The sequence below is a fragment of the Ovis canadensis genome, chromosome 19 (genome assembly GCF_042477335.2).
Source record: "Ovis canadensis isolate MfBH-ARS-UI-01 breed Bighorn chromosome 19, ARS-UI_OviCan_v2, whole genome shotgun sequence".
Classification (NCBI taxonomy): domain Eukaryota; kingdom Metazoa; phylum Chordata; class Mammalia; order Artiodactyla; family Bovidae; genus Ovis; species Ovis canadensis.
The window spans coordinates 65,192,823-65,211,297 of NC_091263.1; the positions used below are offsets into that span (position 1 = coordinate 65,192,823).

The 18,475-nt window shown below is 58.4% G+C and overlaps 1 protein-coding gene across 1 annotated transcript in view; it reads right to left on the reverse strand.

Moving 5' to 3' along the window:
* BSN (bassoon presynaptic cytomatrix protein) overlaps positions 1 to 18,177 on the reverse strand; it is a 38,915-nt gene extending 20,738 nt beyond the window's left edge. The window contains exons 1-4 of the mRNA XM_069561120.1: positions 18,170 to 18,177; positions 17,570 to 17,978; positions 7,748 to 8,620; positions 169 to 636 (exon numbers count right to left, since the gene is read on the reverse strand). Coding sequence (XP_069417221.1) covers positions 169 to 636; positions 7,748 to 8,620; positions 17,570 to 17,978; positions 18,170 to 18,177 — 1,758 coding nt within the window. The remainder of the gene's footprint in view (positions 1 to 168; positions 637 to 7,747; positions 8,621 to 17,569; positions 17,979 to 18,169) is intronic.
* Between the last annotated feature and the right edge of the window lie 298 nt (positions 18,178 to 18,475).

Consider the following 18,475-nt stretch of genomic DNA (forward strand, 5'->3'; position numbering starts at 1 on the left):
AGCCTAGAACTCACAGGCTCCAGGCCCACCATGCCTCATCAAGACGGTCCTGCTGTCCTCTCTGGCCCAAAGAGCCATCCCAGGTCCACATCCCAGTCCCGCGGGGAGCTAAACCCTTCTCCACACTCCCCTGCCTGAAAGCCAGGACCCCTGGGAATGATGACTGACCTCTGTCTCCCCACCCTTAGGGGCTTCTGGAACAGCCTTGGTGATGGGGGTGGTGGGTTCGGTCCTCCGCACCCCAGCCTTTGCCTTAGGAGTCCCGGGGGGCAGGGTGGTCTCTGGAGGGGGCTTCGGCACAGGCTCGGCTTTAGCTGGGACTCCTGTCTTCTTTTCCTGGGCACTGCTCGGGGTTCTGCTGGGTTCAGAAGCCCTGGCGGGCTTGGCCTGGGGACTGGCCTTGGTGGGCAGGGGACTGGCCTTGGTGGGCAGGGGGGTGGCCTTGGCAGGCGGGGGGCCTGATGGCTGGCTCAGCCCCTGAGGCCCTTTCTGCTTTGGAGGGGCTGTTCCAGCTGTATGGTGAGGGGCCCCCGCAGGGGGCTGCTGTGAGGTGGGCAGCGGCAGGGGCGTCGGCTCTCCCAGGCTGCCCTCGAGAAGCCGCTTAGTTTGGCAGTTCAGACAGAGCCACTCGGTTTTCTGTAAGGAAACGAGAGAGGGTTTTGATGAAAATCACAAAGACACTGAAGTACTTAAAGATGACTTCCGTGACTATGTCTATAAACACAAGGAGGAGAAAGTCTCCCAAAGCACAGCACTACAGGCAAAAGGACTGATGAGAAGCAAAAGACTGATGGGTCTGTTGGTCCCAAATGACAGAGGGCCCCAGCCTTTAGATGCTCGTGTACAGAGTTAAAAAGACAAACCCCAAGGAAGGAGCCCTTCCTTACCCCACAGGAAGCTTTTTACTAGGCTGAAAAGGAGGACCTGTATGAGAAAGGAGGCTACAAAAGCAGCACACAGTCTAGGAAAGGGGGGGGGCTGGGGACTCCCTCAGGGTGTGAATAGCTTTGGGAGTGGAGCAGAGTCCCCCAGGAAGGGCCTTTCAGGAAGGGCATCAGGCTGGGAGCACCTCCCAGAAGCACTGCCCCTCCCCAGCCTCCTAATTCGCAGGCCTTGGGCACCATCCTTCTCCATTCCCAAGTAAGTGCTGTGCTGGGAGGGGACTGGCTCTCGGCGCCAGGGGAGGCGGTCTAGGGGAAGTCCTGCTTGGCGTTTGGGGGTGAGGCCGAGCAGTCCCCTTTGCTCACACCGTCCAAACCAACTCACCTTGTCTTAGACCAGTAAAGACCCCCATGCAAAAGCCTCCTCCTGCTCCCCGGGCTCTGGGCTGTTCTGATGGGGACTGTGTGCTGGCTCTGAGGCCAGGGGCCCTGCTCCCTCCAGAGCCGGGCTGGGATCCTCCTCCACCCTCAGCCTCTCACTCTCAAGACTACTCTCCTTGTGTCAGTCTCAGTGCTAGGAGCTGGAGACACAGCCGTGACTAAGACAGACACGTGGGCTGGTACACAGTCTTCTTGGAAGCCAGAGCCCAAAGGGGTTGTTCCAAGTATGACATGGACATCAATGGTGAAGTTTCCAGAACCCCAGCAACCAAGTCGAACCCCCCCAGGTGCCAGCGTCTGCACAGGGAAGGGTCTGAGCACCTCTGAGCAGGTGATTTCTGTAGCAGCTCAGTGGCGGGAAGGGGATGTCTTCCAAGGGCCTCCTCCAGAGTCAGAGCTCCTCCTTGGCGGGACTTGGGCAGGGAATGAGAGTAACAGGCACCCCAGTGCCTGTTCTCACCCCAGGGGTGCAGAGCCTTGGCAACCCTACTGTCCTGCTCTTACACATGAGGTTGCCCAGACTCCTGGGCTCCTGCCAGCAGCTTGACCATCAGGAAGGGGAGTCAGGGGAACCAGAGGACATGGAACCACAAGTTCAGAGAGCCAGGGACAGGGCCAGAGAGAGCCCTCGGCCCTTACCAGCCCAGAGGACCAGAATCCTTAGCACTCTAACCTCACATACCGCCCCTGGGCCCACGACATCCCTGAGTCCACCCAACAGAACCCTGGAAGTATGGTACCTCCAAGATGTCTGCCCTTGGCCTGGCACCTGCAGGCCACCACAGTGGGTGCTGTATCAATGGTTCTGCCCTGGGCCCCAGCGGAAGGCCAGGCCAGGCGGGTGGCAGGGCCTGGGTGTTGACTGAGGGATAGGTCTGCTCCACAGGCTTGGGATTAGGGCCTTGAGACTGCTTCCCTGAGACTGGAGCTCCAACTCTGCCTGGAGGCTGATTCCACACCCCGGTCCTGCGCAGAGGGGCTCAGCTATGGAGGGGAACCCTTTAGAGGTCTCACATGTCCTCACCCTGCCCCTTGCAGGGCCTGGTTCTGGCACCACTGCTGACTCCCTGGGACCCTGTTGGATTCTCTGTGTGTTCCCCGTACAAACTCCTACAAGGTCATGGGTGCTGGCCCCTGGCTGGGCCATGGGCTCACTTGGTGCCTAGGGAGACTGCTGGGTGGGCTGAGCCAGCATCACCTTGGGTCACAGTGGGAATCCCTCCATGCTGGAGAGAGCTGTGAGGTGGCAAAAAGATCAAGAGGGGTGTCGGCAGAGGCCCAGAGAAAGTTCTAGAAATGAACGAACAGTCCCTTCCCTAGCCCCACGATCAGCATCACGGGGTGAGGATCTGGGCCTGGATGGGGGGCTGGCCCAAGGTAACACTGCCCTGGCTCTCCCTTGGCCCCATGTAGATGGCTATCCAGGTTAGGCCTCTCGAAGCTTGGTCATCTGCCTTGCTCACCTTGGTGACCTGGCAAACCTCTGACCTCCACCTCTGGCTGGCAGACCCAGCCCCAGAAGAAACAGTCCAAATGAAGCAAGGACGCCTTGGAAGGTGGCCAGAATGGAGGCGACAGACTTCATGCCAAGAGCTCAGAGCCAGCCCCTGCAGCGGCCTGCTTACCTGAGCCCAGAGGCCCAACCCTCAGCAGAGTGTGTTGACTGTGCTCACAGGCTCCCTGGGGCCTTGTTCCTTCCCACACTTTTTCCTCATGGAGGCAGCCAGGCTGCAGAAGGGGTGCCCCAGTTGGCCCTCTTGCTCCTGGCTCTGCTATAGCAGGCAGCGGGGGAGGGAGGTGGGGGAGGCAGAGGCATGTGAGGGAAGAGCTAAAAATAAACACCTGACCTGGTAGCTGGAGGCCCTTCCCCAGCCCCTTGGGGGTTGGGGGAGAAGGGTACAGGGCATTGGGACCATTAGAGGGGGAGCCAGAGGGAGACCTGGCCAAGGCCCAAGTCTTCTGGAGGATGAGGCTGGGGTGGGAGGCAGGCTGTGCCTGGGGGTGGGAAGAAGCTGGAACTGCAGGCCTGACTCCTCTGTTCGTGTTGCTCACATCTCTGGCCCTCACTTGCCTGTACTCCACCCCCACCCCTTCATTCCCTGTTCATTCATTCCCTCTCCCCATTTAGTGTCTACCCCATTCATTCATTCACTTGCGTGTTCTCTGTCATACTCTCCATCACCCAGGCCCAGCTCTGAGGAGCTGCTTGCTTGCTCTTTTCCTACCCCGTTTGGCAAGTGGGCTGGGGATGATCTGGGACCTGGGGATGGACAACGGGAGGCTCTGATGACCATGTCGGCTTTGCCTCCCTCTGTCCAAGTGCCTTTCTGGGGGCAGGAAGGTAGCAGCCCCTGAGGGCAATCACCATCTCATGTGCTTCCCTTCGGATGGAGGTAGGTGGGTTCAAGGCGAGGCAGGGGACGTGAGTTGTCAGAGTTGGTAGGGACCCCCTGGCAGGCATGTGAGACCCCTACCTTCCAGAATCACTAGCTGCTGTGCCTCGTGGGCTGAGAGAGCCCAGCACGGCTGCCCTGGCAGCTGGGCCTCCTCCCCACACTGTGCCTGAATGACCCTGCTGAACACAGTCTCTCTGCAGGTATTGCTGGCCAAGGTGTCCACCTGGTTACAGTGACACTGGGCTGGCTGCCTAGCCCAACGTATCCCCAGTCCTACTGCCAGACCCGGGACAGCCGACGAGAACTCCTGAGACAAGGATGCCCAGAGGTTAAAAAATAAAAGCCCAAGAGTGGTACACTGGACCACAGGCAAGGCCATCACTGGGCTGCTGTTCCTCTCCTGACTGTGGCCTCTGCCTCTAATAAGAGGAATCCTTGCTGAGAGCCCCAAGGTGTGCCTTCATGGTTGGGCTGCCCTCTACTCACGCTGCAACAACATATGTGTTCATTCCCTGGGGCCAAACCTGATGAAACGAGGGGCTTGCACTGGCCACGGGCACAATTCACACCCAGGCAGTCGGGGCTGGTAGAGACTTTCTTGTCCCTGCAGAGACTCCCTTTTCGGACACTCTGGTTCCAACCTCCTGGCTGAAGGGGCTGCCTGTGTGCTGGACCTTACACAGGGTCTGAGGCATGGCATTTCACTGGTTCTCACAGAAACCTAAGAGACAGCGCTATGGCTCTCATTCTGCATGGAGGAAATGAGGCTCCATGAGATCTATCCCCAGAGGCAGACTGAGGCAGGTATAGAGCAGAGGTAGCCCCTGCCCCCAGCCCCTCCCACATCACAGGTGCCAGGCCCTCTGCCGCAGGAAGGCCTGACTTCTCAAGGCCATGGGTGCTACTTCACAATTATAATAAAAGAAGCTGGCGGCATTACTGTAACTATTCTGATTGCACTAATTTCTTCAGAAACTCTATTTTGAACCAAAATCCAATTAAAAATTAAGCCAGAGGGTACTATTATCCTTCAAAAAGATAAATAGGTAAAAAAAATTTGGAATCAACAACTCTTAATTATGAAATGACTCACTAAGTAGCACTATGGTTAATTTTTCAGAGGAAATTTCAAAGGGAAAAGAGATCTAGCTTTTCAATGCCGCCTCCATTGTGTGCTCTGGACTCCCTCTGGAGAAAGAAGGTGGAAAGGTTTTTACGGCTCAGAGATGTTGGGGATGGTCCCCACCCTGGCAGCCCAGAGAGGTGGCTGGAGCCACAGCAGGTCTAAGAGGCCTGGAGGGAGCTGGTCTGTCTCCGCCAGGTACCCAGCACGCATGCTGACATGGGTCCCTCTGTTTCACGTTGTGCATAGAGGCGGCTCAATGGGGAGAGACTGCCAAGGCAGACCTAATCCTTGGTCCTGGAGAAGGCTCTCCTCTCTACCTCCTCCTGCCACCTCCCTCCCAGGGAGGGATGTGTCTGGGCCACCTGCTGAGAAACCAAGAGCCTCTTACCAAGAACACACAGGGAAACTCAAAACTGCTCCAAGAGCCAAGCAGCCATTCGCTGAGAACACCAAAGATGGCCCAGGGGCTGGTTAAGTCTCACCGAGGACAGGCAACAGCACCGGTGGGAAAGGCAGGGGAGGGGTACACACCAGGCACCAGTCCCTTCCCATCAGCCCCTTGCAAGACCCAAAGCAGGCAGGGCCATGAGAAAGCTCTGATTGTTGCCTGCAGGGAGAGAGGACAAAGGCTTGGAGTAGGGCCGTGGCTACAGGGATGGAGAGATGAGGCCAGAGTCTAGCCAGTGAGAAGGCAGAGCCACAGGGCTTGGGCCATGGAGGATGTTCAGGGGGACAGGGAGCTGAGGATGTCCCAGACTGCCAGCTGGCACCTCCGATGGATGATGGTGGCATGGTCTCATGGTAGGAACCATGGAAAGTGGCATGATGGCTGCCCATCCACACTTCCCCAGGAGCAGCCCCGGGCCCTCTGGGGATAGCAGCTTTAAGCAGCAGAGCCCTGAGGAGAAATAAGTCAGAGAAGCTGGGCAACCTCCGGACTGCTGTAAGGAGCACAGGACCAGGACACCCAGCAGCTTTGCCATCAAACCCATGGAACCCACAGATCCTGTGGAGGCAAGGGTGGCCCTGGTCCAGAAGGAGGCAGCGGGGCATGGAGACAGTGGGACATGGACGATGTGGGCAGAGGCCATGATCGCCAAGGGGCAGAAGCTCCAGAGTCCAGGAAGATGACAAGCCAACTCCTCACGAGAGGCTGAGCTGAGAATCCAGACTGCTCACCCCAAGTCAGCTTGTGACCAAGACTCTTCTGTTTGGGCAAAATCAGCACTTCCTCTGGCCCGGCCTGGAGGCCGCTGAGAGGCATTGTCAAGAACATTCATCCTCCTGGCCAGAGACAGTTCTGCCTTCCCCTCTGAACAGGCTGCTTAATGAGGAAATGTGGGCCAGGAGGTCTCCCAGGAACAAGGTCCTCTGGGCTGGGCAGCACAGTGGGCCAGCGGGGCTCGGCTCAGGCCCCCCGCCCAGCAGTGCGTGTGTGCCTGGCTCTGACCGGAGTGCCTCTGCTCTGCGGTGGCTCCTTGGTGTCCCCTCACCTCTCTGGGCTGCCAGGCCAGCCACCCTCCGGTGAGCCACCAGACTTAGGGCTTGGGGCAGCGGCAGTGAGGGCCTGGAGGGCCACATGGGCATCCATGAAGAGGTCATCTGTTTTGCTCAAGCCACCCCTCCTTGCATGTTGGAAAACATGGCCTCTCGCAGCCAAAGTTATTTTCCTTATCGAGCTGCTCCCACGGAGGCCTGACAAGACAAGTCAGAACTAGGTGCTACAGAGCCCATTCCACCACCACACACACTCCTCTGTTGTCTCTGGGCCAGCGGCAGTCATGGCACCACACTCTTCTGCCCGCCATCAGTTACACATGGTTCAGCCCAGGGGCCCCAAGACTCAGGTAACTGCTGTGTGCTAGAGAAGGGGGCTTGACATCGGATATGACACAGCTAAGGACACATCAACCTGCCCAGATGAGCCAATCATAGACCCCAAGGGCACTCTCGGAAGGGGACACACCCAGCTATGTGCAAGGCAGCAAAAGCAGAGTTCGCGTGGATGAACAGGGTGGGGCGGAGTGGGGTGAGGGGAGGAGCTGGAGCAGCCTCCCAGCCCAGGTTCACCCTGCTCTGCCAGGGTAGCTCCATGGAGCACCTTCAGAGCCTCCCAGGGTGGGCTCCAAGCTTCATGAGAATACCAAGCCTCCTGCCCGCTTTCACCCGACTCTGCACAGGGCCCAGAGCCCTCCAGTGGAAGAGGGACTGCAGAGAGATGGGCCCCAACCCCAGTACTTCCTCGGACTTCCCTCTGGGTAAGAAGAGCATCTCTGAGCATCTCCACAAATAGCTCCACGGACAGCCAGGCCCTGCCAGGGAGAATCTGTGGACCAAACGTTATGGCATTGACAAGTAGACATTAACACCCATGACCTCGGAAGAGGGGATGAAGGGAGGACATTGCCTGGCTGGGCTGCCCTACTGTGAGGAAGCCTTCTGCCCGGCCCTGGGCATGCGGGCACAGCCTGCTGCCTATCTGCCCTTCAACCCCTGTGAGGGTCACAGACGGTAGGCAAAGTGGGACCTCAGGCCCTTCTTGCATGCACAAGGGTGACTGGAATCTTCCATCAGGGCCATGCCCGTGATAGCTGGGAATGGGGAGGCCAGGACAGGGCCTTCTAAGCCCGGTTACCTTTGGGACCAGCCTCAGGCACTGGTCAGCTGGTCAGAGGCAGTGAGCACTAGGACTTCATTCACTGCACCAGTTAACTCTCGGAGTGGAAGGAGAGGCTGGCGCCAGGGCCAGGTAAGGGAGCGGAGCCCTGCTGCAGCTATAGGGACAGTCCCGTGACTGCTCCAGAATCAGCCTTCTGCCGCCCTTTCTGACTCTGATGCCCTCCATCACCCCAGGCTCAGCCCCGCACCAAGGCCCAAAGGAACCTGCTTGGTCCAGCTCTTACCTCCACCAGGTGGGGCGTCGGGTTGAAGCCACACAGGTTGCACACCTGGAGTTTGCAGGTGGTGCAGGTGTTATAGTTGGCGGGGCCCTTGCTGCCCACGTTGAGCTCAGCTTGGCACAGTGGGCAGGTGGCCCTTTCCTTCGGCGTGGTCTTTGGCTTGGCAGCAGCCTTCGATGCTGCCTGGTGTTCTGTTCTGCCATGCTTTGGGCTGGTGGTTCCCCCTGTTCTCGCCTGGGCTCTGGGCCCTGATCCAGGCTCAGTTTTGGCTCCAGTTGTGGGCCCGGGCCCAGGCCCAGGCCCTGAGCCTGGGGGTCTTGGGCCAGCCTCCTTGCTGGCATCGCTGAAGACGATCTTGGGCGGCCCCTTGCTAGGAGCAGGCTGGCCCTGGGAGTCCACTTCAGGCTGCGCCGACATGAGGGTGCTCGCCTGGGTCAGCAGCGACGCACCAAGGCCAAAGAGCTTCCCAGTGAGGCCCTCCTGGGTCGGCTCAGCAGCACCAGGCCCGGAGGGCGCTGCGGTGGCACTCTTGGCCGGGGCCTCTCCTGCCGGGGGCCTGGGCTCGGCTGTGGAAGGCTTGATGGGGAGAGAGGGCTGGGGAGACACCTTTCCCACCTCCGGAGTGGCGGCAGCTGGGGCAGGCCCCGGCACTGAGGTGGCCCTGGCTGTCTCGGCCTGCCGGGGGCCAGGCTGTGGTCCTCCTGGGCCCCGAGCTCTCTCTTGCTCTGGCTTCCCCAGGGGCTGTTTGGCTGGGGAGTGGGCAGGAGACAGGCCCGGTGAGTGCAGCTGCTGCTGGCTCTTGGAGCGAGGCGCCGTGGTCATGTCCATCCCTAAAGCCCTCTGCATCTGGCAGTTCAGACACAGCCACTCCTTCACCTGAGGAGGAAGCAGCAGGGTTACCAGGATGGTCAGGACTGGGGCGCCCACGGCCCAGGTCCTTGCAGCCCCTAGCAGCCAGGGCCAGCTCCTCACACAGGCAGGAGCACCAAGCCTGGAACAGGTGTTTCTGGGCTGCCAGGAGGCAGGCTGAGGGGCAGATGGTGCCACCCTGCCCTCTAGGAGCTTCCAGGTACACGGAGAGGAACGGAGGCACTCACACACTCCCCAGCCCCAAACTGCCGACCCATTGCCGGCCAGGGTCCTCCCCACACCCACTGGCTGTACCTGGGTACATCATGTGTCTCCACATCCCACCTCACCAACCTACGCTCCCATCCTCCTGGTTGGATGACCCCTCGTTGTGCATGCTAAATCGCTTCAGGGGTGTCTGACTCTTTGCAACCCCATGGACTGTAGCCCATCAGGCTCCTCTATCCATGGGATTCTCCAGGCAAGAATATTGGAGTGGGTTGCCATTTCCTTCTCCAAACGATCTTTCCGACCCAGGAATCAAACCCACGTCTCCTGTGTCTCCTGCATTGGCAGGCAGATTCTTTACCACTAGAGCCACCTAAGAATAGCCTCCAACTGCTCACTCTCCTTCCCCTGCTGCCCCCCTCAGGTCACTCCCACAGGGCCCCTGCTGCTGCTGCTGCTGCTAAGTCGCTTCAGTCGTGTCCGACTCTGTGCAACCCCAGAGACGGCAGCCCACCAGGCTCCCCCGTCCCTGGGATGCTCCAGGCAAGAACACTGGAGTGGGTTGCCATTTCCTTCTCCAATGCATGAAAGTGAAAAGTGAAAGGGAAGTCGCTCAGTCGTGTCCGACTCTTAGCGACCCCATGGACTGCAGCCCACCATGCTCCTCCATCCATGGGATTTTCCAGGCAAGAGTACCGGAGTGGGTCGCCATTGTCTTCTCCAGAGCCCACAGGGCAGCAGAGTGATCTTTTAAAACGTATATCAGGATAGACCGCATGGCCCCAAAACAAGTGCCTGGTATGCAACAGGCACTCAATAAAAACCTGCAGAATGAATAAAGGAGTGAAGAGCAGCAGCTGGGAGAGGGAGGCAAAAAAAAAAGAAACCATGATCCCTGTCCTCAAGGAGCTCAGAGTCTTGCTGAGGAGAAAAGATACAAATGAAACATCTTGAGAGCGAAGTAAATGAGGGCAAAGTGATGCGACCTGAGTGACGTAAACTGAATGAAAAAATCTTTTGCTTTCTTAAGGAAGACAAATTTTTTTTAAAGAAAATGGGATACTTTGTGCCTCCAGACTAAACAAGGCACCTGCTGCTGTTCACATGATGGATGTGTCGTTTCTCTCTGTCATTAACTCCTTCCCAAGGAGAGGGGGCTCACAACTGGGTTGGGCCAATCACTGGTTTCAGCCGGGGTTGCAGGGATGGGCACATGACCTTGCAAACAGGGCCAATCAGAGCCCTTCCATGTTTCAGGGTGAATGAACCGTAGGAGATAGAGTTACTCATCAGAAGGACGTAGCGGTGGAGTGGGCAGGAGCCTTCTTGCCCAGCGTGCAGAGAGGCGCTAAGAATGAAGTGAAGAGACAGAAATGGAGCCAAGACAGGAGAAATGAGCAGACCCCATGGCTTCATTTAATTTCCTGGATTCAGCTCTGTCTTAAATCTACTCTCAGACTCCCAGTTACACGAGCCAATATCATCTTCCTCTCAAAATCCAAATATAAATCAGAGCATGTCACTTACAGGCTCAAAGCCCTCTAGTGGACTCTCCCCTCACTTACCATGGGAACTCTACTGTGATCTGGGAGGCCCCCAATCTACTCCAGCCTATGCCTCTCTCTGTCCCCCTTTCCTGCCCTCTCACCTCGGGCCTCCTCTTCTACCAAGTGATCCTTTGAGCTCTCTTCCATAACCAGGCCTTTCATTCACTCTTTCCTCAGCCCCGGAGCCAGCTATCTGCACATGTCTCAGCCAGGATCACTTCCCCATCAGGGCCCTTCCTGGCCATATGACTGAAAATCCCTCCGAAGCACTCCGTAGCTAACCACCCAGTTTGTCTTCATGGTACTTGTTCTTTGCCAAAGCTTATGCTACTTTATTCCTCTGGGTGTCTCCTTGCCCCGCACATGAGCTCTTACTGAGGTGGTCCAGGGACAGTGTATGGTGCCTGGCACAGAGTAGGGCTTACTCCAGAGTCTTGCTGGGGGATGAAGCCTGATAACCTATTAATGGGGGCATGGCTCTTACAAGGCTACAGCCACGAGACTGGAGATTCAGCATCCCACAGTGTGGAAGGAGCTCCTCCTCCTCAACCTGAGCCAAGGCAGAGGACAAGTCTGCTCATCCATGGTTGCAACGAGTCTTTGAAAACAACACAGTAGCCTAGTTGCCAGGGAAAGGTCCAGTCTGGTCCCTGGGGCAGAAAGCCCCTTCTGCCCATCCTCAGTAGGTACCTCTGGCCCTGCTCTCTGCCTTGAGGTCACAAGGCTGTATGGCCGCCACTGTGGCTGACTTGGAGTTTGGGAGCCTGGGCTTGGCTGTCTTGCCATGAAACCAAGAGTAGCCTCCGAGACAGGGGAGAAGCATGCGCTTTGGTGATTACCCCATGGTGCCCTGCATCATGCAGGGCATGTTTGCAGGCATTCTTTCATTTTGTTTTCACAGTAGAGAAAAACCAAGGTCTAATATGATTTAGCCTCTGGCTCTTGCGGTTACCCGGCTAGGAAGCGGTGCTGCTGGGGAGACTGGCCCTGCCAGCCCTGCCCAGCTCCTGAGCTGCAGCCTGGAGCCCAGTGCCTTTCACATGTCTACCTCTTCTGCAGGCCACTGAGCCTCATGCAAGTCAAGTCAGAGGTCTAGAAGCTGCCCTCGAGAAACTCAAAGACCAAGCCCAGCTCTGGAAACCATCAGATCAGCAATGCCACAGCACTGGGGTGTGAACTGCCCCGCCCCAAGCTGGGAACTGTGAACTCACCTAAGTGCTTTGAAGACCCAAGGCAGCTCTGTATACTTTTGGACAGAGAAAGCCACAGAGAAGACAATGTGTGTCCTTGGGACTCAGCTCCAAGACTCCTTTAAAGAAGTCATATTTGGTAGGGGTGTCAGGGTTCACTTTTGTCCAAAGTAGGAGCTCCAAGAGGCGAGCTGTTTGGGCTAATCCTTAAAGAGACCCAGAGATGATCACCCTCCTGAGTGGGGTGCCAAGGCCCTGGCCCAGGGCGGAAGCCACAGACTCAGTTCCTGAGGTGCGTATGCCACTCACACCCAAGGTCTTATCTCTGAAGCATGCCCTGAGGTGGGACTTCCGAAGAAGAGGAATCTGGGAGGTTAGACCCTTTGATTCTGAGACTTCAGGGAGACCCCATTTTGGGTCCCGGATCAACAAGGGGTCAACAAGGGCCTGTGCTAAAACTCCTGCACTCACCACCAGAAGCTTCCCTTATCCAGCCCCTAGCACCCAGGCTGTCACAGGCGTCTCACCTAAAATAGAACCTCACCAAGAAACGGCTAAAACGCCCCTCAGTGAGTCATCTCCCAGATGGGAGCAGCTATTTCTATCTAGCATCTTCCAGACGGCGAGGAGCCTGCACTGTGCCCTCTCCCAGCCCCTCCCAGACCCAGGCCTGGGCTGAGAGGACCAGCATACAGGCCTCCTGGGGAGGATGCTGGCTGGGGAAATCTCGGAATCCGTAAGACTCCCCTCTCTGGCTCCTCCATGGACCCCTGGGAGCCTGCTGGGAGGGGGTCATCCTCAGCCTCTTCCTCCCTACTCCAAGGTCCCTATCCCACATTAGGGACATGGGGGTGGCCCACTGGTTGGGCAGGGAGATGGCTGTGCATCACCAGCCCACCTAGGCCATGGATCCATGACCAGGCCTGGGGCAGGTCCCCAGACTCCAGGACCAACCACAGCGAGAGTCTTCCTTGGCTGGACCGTGTCTGTGGCTCCTGGGCACCCTCCTAGCCTACTGCCCACTAGAATCAGAGGGCAGGCCTTCCATCAGTGTGACAGAGGACCTCTTTTAGAACCTTGTTTTCAGATATCTCCGTAAGCCTAACTTGGCACTCAGCTGGGAAATGTGCCAGTCACAGATCTCCCGTCCTAAGACCCAGAGGTGGAGCTAAGGGGACCTCCCAGGGCTCCAGCTACCAGGTAGATGGCTCTGCCAGGTGGTGGCTGATCCTTCTTGAAAGCAGGGGCCCATCCTGCCATCTCAGAGGTGCAAAGGCCCTTGTACCCCACGCAGTGGGGGCCTGAGCAGCAGCGGGGGTGGGGAGGCACAGGGCAGTGTGCTGGTCGGGAGGCGGGGAAGCAGAGGCTCTAGGAAAGTGGCTTCCAGCAGGGAGGCAGTGCCTGTGCTGCAGGAGCCGGCTTGAGGGTGAGCAGAGCAAGCCCCGTGGGCTCTGAAGGGACGTCCTCCCCGGGAGAGCCTTCTCAGCCGCTACCTTCCTCGCACCATTCAGTGCACAGCAGGGGAATGGAGGTGATGCCACCCTCCAGGAGCCGGAGGCGGGAGGCTCTGGGAACTGCACGTCTGCGTGGCCTCTCCCTCCACGGGGCTCCGGGGCAGGAAGGGGAGTGGGGACACCTTTCGGGAGGGGCTTCTCTATCGTTCTCACAGGGACACTGGTGGCAATGCACCTGCTGCCCTGTGTCTCAGCCCCAGAGGGTAGAATCCAGCCTTGCATGTGGATATTTGGCCCCAAAGAAGGCTGCCCAGGGTGGGGCCTGCCGCGCTGTCACCTCCAGGGCTGCCAGGAAGCTCTGGGCCCCCAGCAGTAACGTGTGCTCCCGCAGCATCCCCTTCCACGGCACCACCAGCAAGGAGGAAGGAGGGTGGCACATGTCACGTGGCCTGCCTTCCTGCGGAGAGCAGCGGCTTGCCTTGGAGCCCAGCCCTCCCAGGGAGAGCAGGCAGGCTGCGTGTTGGATCACTGCACTGACATCATGCCTGATGCTGCATTCACGCCTTTTTCCATTCTGGTACAAGCTGAAACATCACAGAAGCAGGTTATAAATGAGCCCTCCCTGCTGGTGCCAAGTCCAGAGGGTCCTGGGAGGGCCCCACTGGCCAGCATGATGCCATGCTCTTCTGGGCTGTGAGTCATGGGCCAGGCCGTGACTGGAGGCAAGCAGCCCACTGTGGGCCAGGGACGGGGGCGGGCCTGTGCCCTCACACTGCCCACGGCATCGGACACGTCACCTGCCTCATCCAGCAGCTGACTGTCCGAAGTCTGCCACTAACTTGCTTCCCCTGTCAACTCGTTGACCTAGAGGTGGGCACCACAGGGTCCCACAAGGCACGGCACGTTGATCCAGAGCCTGTTCAGCCAGGCCTGGCCCACAGGGGAGGTCCGTGTCATCAGGTCAGGACCCTGAGAAAGGCCCTCAGAACCTGCCTAGCATCTGAGGCCAGGATTTGGGTAGTGGAGGCTGAACCCAATTGCTGCTTCGGGTGGGAAGGCCTCACTAGCCTGAAGCTCCATGGAAGGGAGAGAATTCTCCACCTCCCAAGAGGCCTCAACTCCGCCGGTTCTACACCAGATGGCCCCCCTCCCTCCCAGGCCTATCTTCTCTGCACTATATATTCATTCTCAGATAATTTTACAGCCCCCTCTCATAGCTAAAGTTAGGCGTGCCACACCTGATGGCTGCAGCAGTGAAAAACCCCCTCTCCTGTACAGCAGCCTCATCGGTCTGCCCCCAGTGACTCTAGCCTCCACCTCACAGTGATCCAAGTGAGATGGCCGAGAGGCCCAGCTCCTGGGAGTAGGGGCTGGTAGGGCTAGCTGCCCAGGGCTGGCTGAAGCTTCAGGGCATTTCCCCACTGATTCAGAGATGGTTTGGGTCAAAGTGGCTACTGCGAAGCAAACCCACCCAGAAGGGACAAAGGCCACCTAGAGGTCCTTTCACATTTCCTCTGTTTGGAGGTGGAACAGGGAGGGCTGGGCCCAGGAAGAGAGGAAGACACCTTAGCCACTCCTCAGCCCACCGCTGATCCATGTCCTTCTAACACCTGCTCCTCTTTCCTCACGGTCTGGGCAGGTAGTAAGACGACCAGGAGGGAGCGGAGGGAAGGAGGCTGCGGCAGAGGGATCCGGGCTGCACTCACAGCACCACCCCCGGGCCATCTGGTGGCCCGGCCCTCGCCGCCGGAAAGAGTGGGATGCAGGCAGGAGAGGAAGAGGCTTGTGGCCACTGCATCTCTCCCTTCCTTCTCCACACCACCCACCCTGGGTATGTACTTAAGCCCAAGGTTTGCCAGGGGGGTGAGGATGGGGTGATGGGGTGATGGGTAGCTTGGTTTCGACAACATCTAGACCTTGGAACAGGTGAAGAAAGACCGTGATCGTGTTTCTGTAGTTTTCTTAGAGGGGGCTTATGAGTGATTCTGACTAGAGCAAGCGAGGTGGAAGGCACACGAGTTCCGGGACCTGGAAGACTGAGGAGGAGGCGGCAGCCCTGCTGTACCCACAGGGGCAGAGGGTGAGCGCCCCCAGGTGTGGGCTGCAGCCTCATTTTGGGTGGTGGTGCTCCAGGAGGATTCTGCTGATCAGAGTGAGACGCGCAGGCGTGCAGTCAACCCTGCCTCCGCACAGCACTCACTCCCGTGGTGCTGTTCCTGGGGTGAGGACGGACTCCTCTGGAGGAGTTCCAAGCCAGGATGTGCCACTGGGGCAGCTCCAAGCGGGGCAAGGAAGCCCCCGATGGGGCTGACAGACAAGGCATGGCTCGTCGTCTCCAGGAGTGGCTCCCAGCCCAACCTCACCGTTCCCCTCCATTTGCTGGCCCACGGCCACACCTGTCTGCTTCATCCAGCTATCAGAACAGGTGTCTCTGTCCTGGAGGAGAAAGGGGTGGCAGGCCTGAATGCGCAGTCACTGAAGAGCAGAAAGGTGGCTAACAGGGCGGAGCAGGCCTGGGGCATCGGCAAAGCCACCGAGGCTGGCACCCACAGCCTGCTTCTCCCCGAGAGAAATGCGACATTCAGAGGGTTAGGGTGCTTGTGTAGGAACCCACATCCAGGTGGAGAACAGCCTTCTTGTTGTGTTCCCATCACCGGGCACTGGACAGACTTAAATGTGAACACCTCTGGGCTCCTGGTTAGTGAATCCTCACTGGGAGGGTCTCCTGGGGCTGGAGAGAAGTGTTCGGACCCTGTCAGGTGAGCACCTGGAGAATGGTCAGCATTTCCCAAACTGGGTGCCATAACTGCAGCCCCTAACATTCCGTGAAAGCAGGTCTGGGGAAGGCAGCCAGTAACAGCCCCGTCTCGGAGCGCCCGCCTGGACGTGCCATGAAGGACCTGAGCCGAAGGCCTGCTCTTCCTCTGCATTAAGTTGGCGGCCCCTTTCCTCCTGGCCCTGAGCCTCGGCTCCTCCCAGCACAATGAGGCAGATGGACCGAGTGTCGCCAGGCCCTCCCACTCTGCTGTTTTTCCAGGCGCGGCCCGAGGCTGGCTCCCCTCCCTGCTCAATGAAGGTCTTTGGTGTGGGGGAAAGGCTGGGAGGCCCACCGGGAAACTGGTGCTACCATGTGTGGCTCTCGCTTGATCTCCACCCACCCCACCCAGCGTCATTCAGGTCCTGCTGCTCTATGAGCATCTCTGGAGGCTGGATCCCAGGGTGCAGGGCCAGCATAAGATGGGGGCGGAATTCCCACAGTGGCCTCTCATCCCTGCCTGCCAAACCCCCTGCTCCTGCGAGGCTGGGTGCTTCTGGCTTCTCGGCGGCAGGATCACAGGTGAGCTTCCCTGGCCTTCATCACAGTGCTCTAGATACTATGGAGCAACACTTATCTAACTGATCAGCGCAGGGACGGGCCGTTTCTAATCACAGATGTAATAATCACGAGTGTGCACGCCTCCGCAGGAAGCCCCCACACTCCAGGAGCGACTCCAAACGCACTGAGTCATCTCCCCACACCGGCAGCTCCTTCCTCGGAATCTCACACTTACCTCTCGCAAACCACACATCCCACACCCACAGCACCTCATGTCACAAATAGACCCCGACCTGTGAACGATTCTCACTCAGCCCTCCCCCACCCACGTGGTCCAAACGGCTCCTGCTACTGCTAATCCCAGCTGCAGCCACAGCCACACAGTCACCATGCTCCAACCAACCCAAGAGCAGAGCTCTGGGGGGACAACCAGAGACTTCCGGGGGTTACCGCAGCAGGGAGGGAGGGAGCCACTCATTTCAGAGGCATGGGCCCCAGCTAGTATACTGGAGCACCTGGCCTCCAGGGCACCTAGGAGAGCCTCCTGGGCTTGGCTGAGCACTCCACAGCAATTCAGAGCATCCCAACACAGCCAGGGTGGGGCTGGGGACCCTGGGTCCTCTAGGGCAGAAAGGGGGCCAATCTCATGGAAATGGCCTTCCAGTGGCCTCGCGGTGAGGGCAGGACACTGTCGCCATGTGAATCCTGGCTCCTCACCTGGGAAAGGGAGCTGCTCCGCCCCCTCAGGCCCCAGCTAACTGAATTGGGACACAAAGGCTCTTCCAGGAGCCCAGTCTCCTGCCTCCCTTAACACCTGTTCCCCTCCCCTGCTCCCCTCTCCAGGACCCACTGGAGGGAGGCTGGCCGGGGGTCAAGGAGATTTGCCTCTCTTTGGGTCCTGAGGCTGCTCATGACCCTCTTCAAGTGTGCACCCATGGGAAAAGCTATCTGTAAGGCTCTGTTTGGCCTCCCTAGAGCATTTTTCCAGGTCGGACTTGGAGCAGATAGGAAAGCACCTTCTAAACAGGACTGAGCCCAAGCTTTCAGGAGGCACAGTAATCAGCCCCTCCGGAGATCTGGGACCAGGACTTGCTCTCTACTTCCACACCTGGGAGCCAGAATCCCAGCCCAAGGAAGACGCAGGGGCTGGCGGCCAAGGGAAATGACCAGGAAGAGAAAGGGAACCGGGGAGGCCTGGGAAGGCGGGTGGGGTGGGGGGAAGCCGGCGCAGAGGTGATTACCTGGGTGAGGTGAGGGTTGGGGTTGAACCCACACTGGTTGCAGACCTTGTTGTGACACTGGGTGCAGGTGTTGAAGTTTGGCTGGCTGGGGGTCGACGTGAGGTCCGAGGTCTTACATATGGGACACAGCGTGCTGCTGGGAAGGGGGGCGATCTGGGGGACGGAGTAGGGTGATGTGGGGGTGCTGCCTCTGTCTGGTGACACAGAGGGGGACCGCCCTGATCTCTGCGTCCTGCTGTCTACCTGCAGCGTCCTGCGGGGGCCATCGGCCTCCTGGCCTTCAGGGCCCTGTGCCCTCGGCTCCCGGGGGCTCTCGCGGCCGGGAGTGGTAGCAGAAGGCTGCTTCGGGGTTGGGGAAGCTGCTCTCTGGCTACCCAGGGGCTCCTTAGGGTCCAGTCTCCGGGGAACGCTGAAATGACATTGAAAATGACAAGGTTAGAAAAGTCGCCTGCAGAGGTCTCCACCAACCCAGGTGGCTGCCAGGTGCCCTCACCACCCCCCTCTGCCAGCCGGTGCCATTAGCACAGCCTTCCACCAGCCCAGTGCTAACTGTGCTCCATGCTGGGCCCTGACAAGTGTCCCCACCTGAGCCATCAGCACCAGGCCATGCGGTCGGCTCAGGAATGTCCCCTTCTGCATCCCCTAAAATGCAGAGTCTGATTCAGTAGGTCTGCGGTATAGTCTGCATTTTTACGATCTTTAAGGTGATGCCTCCACTATGGTCTGCAGACCACACTTTGAGAACCAAGGGTCTAAACTATATATGAGTAACACCTAGACTGATTTTAACATTTCTGACTCTTAGACTGCACACCAGACAAATTACATCAATATCTGTGAGGGCAGGACCCTGGCATTAGTATTTTTTTCCTCCCTAGGTGATTTCAACATGCAGCTAGTTTATAT